Below are 10,202 nucleotides of genomic sequence, written 5' to 3' on the forward strand. Positions count from 1 at the left end.
TTTTATGTATCCATTCATCTGTTGATGGACACTGGGGTTGCTTTACTTTTTGGCTATTGTGAATACTGCTGCTGTGAACATGAGTGTACAAATAGCTTTTTGAGCCCCTGTTTTTACTTCTTTTGGGCATATATCCAAAAGGGGGAGGTTGCCAGTTTTCTAAAGATGCATTTGATACATTCACATGGTTTGAAAATCAAAAGGTGCAAAAATGTATATAGTAAAATTTCTCCCCTCCCACTCTTCTCCTCGGTCACTCATTTCCAGTTTTTTCTTTTGGGGGTTCTGCTTTTGGTATTGAGCCTAAGAAATCTAAACCAGGGACACCTGGGTGGCTCAGTCAGTTAAGGGTCTGACTTCATCTCATGGTTTGTGGGTTCCAGCCCTGTGTTGGGCTCTGTGCTGACAGCTCAGAGCCTGGAGCCTGCTTCGAAGTCTGTGTCTCCCTCTCTGCCCCTCCCCTGCTCATGCTCTGTCTCTGTCTCAAAAATAAATAAGCATTAATAATTTTAAAAAAGAGGGAAGAAATCTAAAGTCACAAAGAGTTTCTCCTCTGTTTTCTTCTAGAAATTTTATAATTTTACACTTAGGTGTAAGACCCATTTTTAGTTAATTTTTGTATATAGTGCAAGCTGTATTTCCAAGTCCTTTTTTTTTTCATCTCAATGTTCAATTTTTCTAGTACAGTCTGTTGAAAAGACTGTCTTTTCTCCACTGAATTGCCTTTGCAGCCTTCTCAAAAATCAATTGACCGAATATATCTGGATCTATTTCTGGATTCTCTGTTACCAGGCCAATACCACACTGCCTTGATTGCTGTGGCTTTATACACCTTGAAGTTGAGTGGTGAAAGCCTTCCAAACTTTGTTCTCTTGGGGTAGTCTAATTTATATGTCTCTTATTACAAGTGGAACTGGGCATCATTTCATATGCAGAAGCTGCTGGATTTCTTGATCTCTCAGGGTTAGAAGACATTATAAAAGGTTATCCCTTTCTTATTTGCTCCCTGATGTATTTATTATCTCTATAATTTCCCAGCCTCTGCTTGGAGCCTTCTAGTGCTGGGGAGCTCATTGCCTTTCAGGGCACCCTGTTCCATTTTTTATACAGTTCTAATTATGTAAAAGATATCACCCATGTTGAGTCCCAGTCTGTCCCCCCATGGAGTAAGGAACCCTGGCCCTTCTTTCATATGGCAGCCATCATGCCCTTCTAGACCGATTCTTACCAGGTGTGCTTCTGGCCAAGCAGCTAACTGTCTTTGGTTCTTTACAGTATTCTCATATCAGAATTCCCTCAACCTGTCTGCTCTGTCAGAAAGCTCCCCACTTTTGTCAGTGTGTGTGTAGCACAAATGAACAAAATATTTCAAGTGTGCTCTGATAGGTATAAAAATCAGATTCACCTCTCTGTTTCGGGGGATGTGGCATGTCTGTTAATGCAACCTAACTGTGAATGAACTTGGGGTGGCCATGTCACCTGTATTGAAATTGCACTTAAGCCATTTAGAGTAGTTTTACACACTAGGTTTTGACCTTTATTTATTTTTGAGAGAGAGGGGGCGGGGAGGGAGGGGAGACAGAGGATTCGAAGCAGGCTCCATGGCTATGAGCACAGAACCTGACGCAGGGCTCGAACTCATGCATGGTGAGATCATGACCTGAGCCGAAATGAATAGTCAGCCGCTTAATCGACTGAGCCACCCGTGCGCCCCTATACAATAGGTTTTGAACCTAAGCATAGGACATAATACTGAATCTATTACAGTTAAATTGAATCTGTTAGGAGCAGCCTGTTCAGGGCTTCTTGAATCTTGACTTTGATCTCCTTTCTAGGTTTATGCCATCTGAGAATTTGATTAGTGCACCATCCATTTCCTCACCCAAGTCATTGATAAAAATATTGATTAGGACGCCACCAAGGATAGAACTCTGAGGCTTGTTATTAAAAACCTCCTTCCAGCTGAACATCATCAGTTAGTGCCTTCGGGCGCAGCTATTCAGCTGAATACAAGTCTCCCACATTGTGTTTTCTGGGTGTTGGGTATGGCTAGAGTATAATGAAGATAGTACTGGAAGGGATTAGAAGGACAGCCAACTCCTCAGCTCGCCCTCAACCTGAACCTTGGGCACACACTTAGCTCTTTTTGGTGCTGGATCTGAACTTGGCAGCGGGAAGCAACTATCCCTTTGTTTCCATGGCTACCATGCTGCCTTTGTCTAGATATTTGTCATAACAAACCAAAATTACTGTAATTTTCTTCTACCTCTTCTGCCTGTAATTTCTTTCCCTTCCCCCTCTGATCCGTTCTCTACCCTCTTAAAATACTGGGACCTGCTCAGAAACCTTCAGTAACTTCCCAGGGTCACTTTGTTTTGGCCTTGAAGCACCTGTGCATTTCGGCCCCTGATTCCCCTCTCTATGTGGCCCTTCATTTCTTCTCTCTTACTCAGGTCTTCTGCTCTAATTGAACAGCTCAGATTGCCATCTTCCAAAAAGGCTCTGTGCATTTCTTCCTTGGTACCTTTGTTGAGATTTCTTGTTGTTCTCCCTCTTCTCTCCCTTAAGCTTTCCTTAGTGCGTTGTTTAGGCCTTTGGCTTCTCACAGGAAGGGATCCCTGGCCTCCCCAGCCCCCATTTGCAATTCTCATTTAGTATTTCAATGCCAATGTGAATATTTAGTTATATTTTCTCATAATATTTGAAACCTGGCTATAGTATAAATCCCTCTAGGGAAGCGACCATATCTTATACTTTTGTCAAAGCAGGACCATTCCTTACACTTAGTAAATGTATACAGTTATTACATACAGTAGGCACTTGATAAATGTTTTTCCCTCTTACATCCACCAAATCTTGCGTGTACAAGGCATCTTACAGGTTGGTAGAGCTGGTTTAGTTGGATCTCAGATCCCATCTTACTTTTTAGAATTCACCTCTACTGGTGCAATATTTCTACAAGATAGGGTGCACCTATTTAAGTATGTAGTTCAAAGAGTTTTGACAAAAATATACACCCTTGTAACTGCCACCCACAGTCAAGATATTGAACAAAAGACCCCTGTGCCTTTGCAGTCTTTCCCTCCCCATGACTCTATGTACCTCCTCCCCTGCTTATTGTCACTATAGATTTTTTTCACCTGTTCTAAATTTTATATTAATAGGATCATATGCTATGTGCTCTTTTGTGCTCCTTTCACTCGGCAAATGTTTTTGAGACTCAGCCACATTGTAGTATGTATCAGTCCCTCCTTCTGTTTCATTGCTGGGCAGGATTCCATTGTATGGATATACCACAGTTCATTCGTGGGTGAACAGACATTTGAGTTGTTTCCAGTTTTTGGCTCTTTTGAATAAAGATGCTATGAACATTTGTATACAGTTCTTTTTGAGGAACTATGTTTTCATTACTGGGATATATAGTGAGTGTATACTTTATTAGAAACTGCCAAAATGTTTTCCAAAGTGACTGTACCATGTTACATTCCCATCAGCAATTTATGGGTTCATATCCTCACCAACACTAAATGTTGTCAGTCTTTTTCATTTTAGGTATTCCAATAAGATGTGTATGGATATTAATATTGATAAACACGAATATATTAATATACATTTTAATTTTAATTATTTAAACATTAAATGTTAGTATTGAGTCTTCCAATCCATGAACATGGTATATCTCTCCATTTATTTAGGTCTTGAATTTCTCTCAACAGAACAGAACTTTGTGTGTGTATGTGTGTGTGTGTGTATACATATATATAATAATTTTAAATGTTTATTTATTTATTTTTGAGAGAGAAAGAGAGAACAAGCAAGGGAGGGGCAGAGGGAGTGGGAGACACAGAATCTGAAGGAGGCTTCAGGCTCCAAGCTGTCTGCACAGAGCCCAATGTGGGGCTCGAACCCACAGACTCTTAGATCATGACCTGAAGTGAAGTCAGATGCTTAACTGACTGAGCCAACCAGGGGCCCCTTACATATATATTTTAAAAGGGATAACCTTTTAAATTTAAACATAAAATGTATTTTATGGGTTTTCTTTCTTTTTTTTTTTTTTTGGTGCTGTTGTAAGTGATATTTAAAATGTTCCATTTTCCTATATTTATTTATAGGATATGGAAATTTAATTTATATTTGTATTTTGTATTTTGACCTGTATCTTGTAACCTTGCATGCTTATATGTTCTATTCCTTAGAATTTTTTCATATATGATCTAGTCTTCTGCAAATAAAGACAGTTTTACATATTTCTTTACAATCTTTATGCCTTTCATTTATTTTTTTTTCCTGCTTTTTAAAAAAAAGTAAGCTCTAGGCCCAGTGTGGGGCTTGAACTCATGACTCAGAAATCAAGAGTTGTTGCTCTGCTGACTGAGCCAGCCAGGTACACCTCTTCTCCTTACTTTTGAGTCTTTATTCTTCATCTAGGTAGCATCTTGTTCATATTTCTTGTTTCCTGGTGATAGCAGTGGAAGTATTTATTAAGACCTACCATATGCTAAATACTGTACTAAACCCTTTGCATATAATATTTTATGTAATTTTTGTTGCTTCTTTGTGAAATAGCCATCATTCTATGAACAAGGACCCTGGGGCTCAGAGAGACTAGTAATTTGCCACGGTCATTTGGCATTTGATATATGTTGGAGCCAGGATTTGAACAGGGGTATTTGGCTTTGAAGTCCGTGCTTTCTCTCACATTGGACGAGGGGGTAGAACTGGCCCTTTAAGGATCTAGCTCTGGTTTCAGATCAGGCAGTTGAGGACCTCTCTTTCCCAGAATCCCACATATGGAGTGATGGGAAAACAGAGACTCTTAGAAAAATGTCCTGCTCCTGGCTGCCCTCTCCGAACTGTGGTTCCAGCTGGCCGCAGAGTCATTTCACTCTCATCGTGTTGGCAGAAGGAGTTAAGCACAATCCCCATCTGGCTTCTGGTGCCTTGCTCTGTGTGGCGACTACCTCATCCAGCCCCTGCTGGGACGGGGCGCATGGGGAGCTTGCGCCGCACTGGTAAACAGGGCCTGTGCTCCGTGAGTCAGAGCGACCTTGGGGAGACGTGGAATCAGCCTCTCAGGATCCCATTTCAGTTGGCTGCTAAGGACCAAATGTCACTGCACTGCGAGGCCGCTTCCACTGTCTGTCTCTGACCCTCTGGGGCTGGCTCACTCAGCTCTGACAGCCCCCAGGTGCAAAGGCAGGTGTAGGGAGAGGGGCGCACGCACAGGCACGTGAGATCAGCCCTGGTGCCACGTTGCAAGGAATCATACGGGATCTTGGGGTGGAGATGGTGGCTGCAGAGCCTAGGCCTCCCTGCCGGGGTCCTCTGGACACAGCTTTTTTATTGTTTCTAGACAGCTCTTTTATGGATCATTTCTCCTGGGCTCTGACAAAGCTTGGCTACAGGCCCCAGAAAGAACCACCCTAGTCAGCAGGTTGGTGCTTTCTCCACAAGTAGTCGCTGGGCACCAAACCAGATTACTCAGTGGCACGCTACCCAAACACTCCCTGGTCTGAAACCATTGCAGGCTGCCGGCTGCCAGCACGGATGGGTGACAGTCAGGGGTTGTGTGGGGAGGTAGGGCCAGTCTTCATTTCCCAGATTGTCGTCGAGACTGGATCACCCATCCTGGTGGGTGTGTGCCCAAGTGCCTGTTGAACGCTGCTCTGTCAGCAAAGCACACGAGAGGTTGGGCTACATGACACGTGGGCATATGTGTGTAGACACGTGTGTGGGCATGTATGTGTGGGCATGTGTGTATGTGTGTGGGCATGTTTGTGTGCATGTGGGGGGGGTTCTGGTTTACCTTAATGCTCACTTTTATTTATTTATTTGTTTAAAAAAATTTTTTTTTTTTTTTTTAAATGTTTTATTTATTTCTAGGAGANTTTAAGTAGGCTCCATGCCCAATGTGGGGCTTGAACTCACGACCCTGATCTCAAGAGTTGCATGTTCTACTGACTGAACCAGCCAGGCACCCTCTAACTTTTATTTATTCTTTTTTAAAAAAAATGTTTTATTTATTTATTTATTAATGTTTTATTTATTTCTGAGATGAGAGAGACAGCGTGAGCAGGGGAGGGTCAGAGAGAGAGGAAGACACAGAATCTGAACTAAAACAGGCTTCTGTCTAAGCTCTGAGCTAGCTGTCAGCACAGAGCCTGACGCGGGGCTCAAACCCACGAACTGTGAGATCATGACCTGAGCCAAAGTCGGATGCTTAACTGACTGAGCCACCCAGGTGCCCCAGTGTTTTATTTATNGCTGAGAAGCTGAGAGCTGTGCTTCGTGGTGGAGGGATCTGAATCAGAAGCCAGGGCAGACAAGCCAGAAGCTTCAGCCTCCCTCGTGCGCTCACATTCTCTCCTCTCTGGTCCCTGGGGACCGGAGGTGGCAGGGTGTGGGCAGAGGTCATTTCCTATTTCTCAAAGGAAACCATGAGCAGTTAAAAGCAAGCTGCCCAATCCGGGGAATGACTGACTGCTATGGATTGCAATGGGCCATTCCCCTCCCCAATTCATATGTAGAAGCCTCAAACCCCCATGTGACTGTAATTGGAGATAAGGTTTTTAGGAGGTAATTAAGATACAATGAGGTTATAAGGATGGAGTCCTAATGTGATGGGACCAGAACTTTGTAAAAAAAATTTTTTTTTTAAATATTTTTATTTATTTCTAGGAGAGAGAGAGAGAGAGAGACAGCGTGAGCAGGGGAGGGTCAGAGAGAGAGGGAGTCACAGACTGAAACAGGCTCCAGGCTCTGAGCTGGCAGTCAGCACAGAGCCCGACGTGGGGCTCGAATCCACAAACCGCGAGATCATGACCTAAGCGAAAGTCGGACGCTCAACCGACTAAGCCACCCAGGCGCCCCTATTTATTTCTGAGAGAGAGAGAGAGACAGCGTGAGCAGGGGAGAATCAGAGAGAGAGGGAGACACAGAATCCGAAGATAGGTTCCAGGCTCCAAGCTAGCTGTCCGCACAGAGCCTGACGCGGGCGGGGCTCAAACCCACGAACCATGAGATCATGACCTGAGCTGAAGTCGGACACTTAACCGACTGAGCCACCCAGGCGCCCCTATTTATTCTTAAAATGAATGAATGAATGAATTTCCCTAATCTTTTTTTTTTTAAGTTTTTATTTATTTAAGTAATCTCTATACCAGGCGTGCGGCTCGAACTCACAACTGAGCCAGCTGGGCGCCCCTAATCTTCACTTTTTAAAAAGCTGAGAAACCAAGGTTTTTCCTGTTTGCCGGAAATCTGCGAGTAAGAGTACATGCGGAGCAAAACATAATATGCCTTTGAAAATGAGGGCACAGGGAGAGGAAATTTCAGCCCTGCAGAGTGCCCCGGGCAGGACTGGCCGAACTCTGATGCCCAGGGGTCAAGTCTTTCCCACGTGGCGCTCTGTTGTATAAACGACACCATCGTTCAATAACCTGGATTCATGGGATCTCTTCTGTCTTTCTCCCCAGATGCCGTGACCGTGACAGAGTCACTAGACCTTGTACATGCTGGGGAGGAGCCTTCCTTTTGGGGGTGACCACACTCATCTGGGCATGCCTGCAGTAGCCTGGGCCCATGGATCTGAAGGAGAAGCATGCGGTAGGCCATGCTCGATCCTCGTATGGGTATTGTCTGTGTCTCCATTGGACTCTCCCTACCTGTGTTTGCCTGGGGGGATCCTCACTGGGGGGCTTTAAACCAAAAGTGAGAGGTGTGTGTGGCTCTGAGGATTGGGGTATGGGCTGATGACCCCCCACCCCCACTCTGAGAGGGTGCTGTTCCTGGGCTGGGGAGAGCTCCGGGAGCTAGGAGCTGGGAGCAGAGGACAAGGTGTAGACCGGTTAGCGCAGCGTCATGGGAGCAGGTTTCTGATTTGGGTTGGCTCCAAGCCAGCCTTCCACTTCTTGCCCAGGGGTGTGTAATTTCGTTTGTTTGCTCTTTGCCGGGGCTCTGCCCCAACCTGCTGAGCCATGTCGAGTACTGTCAGGCACCCTGTCTGTGGTCAGGGAAGAGCTCCCCACTCAGACTCCAAACACAGCTGCGTAACCAGCTGGAGGTGAGCAGCCAGGAGGCCCAGGCATCCGCGGGGTCGGCCCCCGTTCCTCCTCCTAGCCTGATGCAGGTACACCCCCCAGCCTCCAGGTACACTGCCTTCTCCCGGCATCGGTTTGCCATCAGTCAGATATCCCTCTCCCGTGACGAGGACCGCCCCAGCAGAGGTCCTTCCGTCTCTCGCCTGGACTTCTGCGTCAGCTTCCCACGGGTCCCTCTGTCCCTGATCGCCTTCCTCCACTTGCCGTCAGAGAAAGGTATCCAAACACAGAGATGGCCTTTTGTCCCTTCTGCTTAAAAGTCACCAGTGACTCCACGCCCCCTGCTGAATCCTTCAGTGTGGTGGGCACAGCCGTCCGTAATCCACTGCTGCCTGCTGGCCTGGTGTCCCCAGACTCCCCCGCCTTGGCCTTTAGCACTAGTAATGCTTGGGCACACCGTCCACATTTAGGCTTCTACTTTTTTCCTGACAAACTCGTGCCCTTCTTTCTTCAAGAGCCATCACCTTCTCCTGCTAAGTCCTCCCTCCCCTCCAGAAGACCCTCTTTCCAGCGGTCACAGTCCCTCTGCCACTGCCTGTCATGTGGCATTGAAACGATCTGTCTGTCCCTCTTGACTGCGGTGTCCCTGGCTCCTAGCACAGATCCTGGCATGCAGCCAGGGCTTAGGAAATGTTTATCAACTTGAACTTATGGATAGTGATTTTCCTGCCAGAGAGATCTTGGAAGGTCTAGAAAGGGAGCTGTGGGTCCACACGGTGGGTCCCCGGTGGAGCCTGGCTGACTGCTGACTCATCCAGGCTTCACATGCCTCTGGGCCAGCTGTGGAACAGGCTTGTGGGCCTGAACTTGAAGCCCGTATGTTCAGCGTCCTGTTCACAGATGCCTCTGGCTATTCTACAGGGGTCTATCCTAGTAGGATTGGCACAGAGGGAAAGGTACATTTGCTTCTCTCCTAGCCTAGGTGGAAGGCTGCTGTGTACAGTTGCAAGAGCTGTGTACCGCTCAATTCCAGGGAAGCACCCCCTAGAAGCTTTGTTACTGTGGATGTGGTGGCTTGCCTGAGTGAGGCTGAGGCAGAGGACGGTGTTGTCCTCTGGTTCCAGCCTGTTGCTGAAACACCAGGTTTGTAGTGAGTTGGGGAAACGCAGTTCTGTGACCCAGCCTGCGGGCTGGCTTCTCTCTCCAGCCTGAGTAAGAACGCTTGAGAACCCAAGATGGTTCAGTCTCAAGGGCCATTTTTCCTAGAGAATTTTTCTTTACCCTCACCTTTGGCCTTCCGGAGAGATGCTTCCTGTACTAGAAATATCATCAGCCACATTCATGGAATACCTCCTTTGGGTCGGTGACACTCCCGGCCCCGGGGAGGTAGCCCCTGGCTTGGAGAGGCTTACAGTCCAGCTGAGGAACTGATAGTACATGCAGTTAAGACACAGAACTGGACATGGTTTCTACCAGACTTGCCTTGTGAGTTGGATACATGGGCTTGTAAAGATCAGCCCCCGGTGGCCTCCAAGAGTCAGGGCTTCTCGGAGGCGTGGGAACAAAGAGAGCTGGATGGCGGAAGTTGATGGGAAGGGCCTGTCGTTCCCTGGCTGTGGCCCAGGATCCGCTTGGCTGTTGCTGGTTGAATTTTTGCTCCCCCTCCCCCCTTCACGACCTACCGGTGGTCCTCATTGTCCCGGTCAGAACCTTATCTCCTCTGTCCCCGGTCCACTGTGGTGGAGGTGCTGTGGCAGTGAGCATCTGGGCTTCCGTTTCTTGGGTGCAGCACCTCCCTTTTCACTTGCTGAGGTGGGCAGCGTAGGAGGGGGACGAGATGGGAGAGGGCTGCGCTGGGGTCCCACTGAGCTGCTGGGTTAGACCCTATGAGCTGTTCTTTCCAGGGCCTATCGCACAGCAGGGAGGGGGTTTGCTTAGTTGTGGTACCCACAGAGCAGGGCCCTGGTAGAAAGCTAAGGGGAGGGGTCTCCTGGGAGCAGGGGACAGGGGGACACCAGTCTCTCCCTGGCGGTTTGTTAAGGCTGCAGCCCACTGCACTGCTGCCTCCTCCTCCCCTGGGCCTGCACCTCACGGAGACTTCCTGCCCTTAGCCTCTGGACTGCCTGGCCCCTCCTTTTCTGCTCCTAGTCAGATCATGAG

General features: G+C 47.1%; 1 protein-coding gene across 1 annotated transcript in view; it reads left to right on the top strand.

The window, feature by feature from the left end:
* Positions 1–10,202, top strand: part of TMEM94 (transmembrane protein 94) — a 37,015-nt gene that overhangs the window by 5,672 nt on the left and 21,141 nt on the right. Inside the window, 2 exon segments of the mRNA XM_077754508.1 lie at positions 7,479–7,605; positions 7,953–8,065. Of these exon segments, the coding sequence (XP_077610634.1) occupies positions 7,515–7,605; positions 7,953–8,065 (204 nt within the window). The 5' untranslated portion in view covers positions 7,479–7,514.

Source organism: Crocuta crocuta, unplaced genomic scaffold, assembly GCF_008692635.1.
Source record: "Crocuta crocuta isolate KB4526 unplaced genomic scaffold, BGI_CrCroc_1.0 scaffold50, whole genome shotgun sequence".
Taxonomy (NCBI): Eukaryota; Metazoa; Chordata; class Mammalia; order Carnivora; family Hyaenidae; genus Crocuta; species Crocuta crocuta.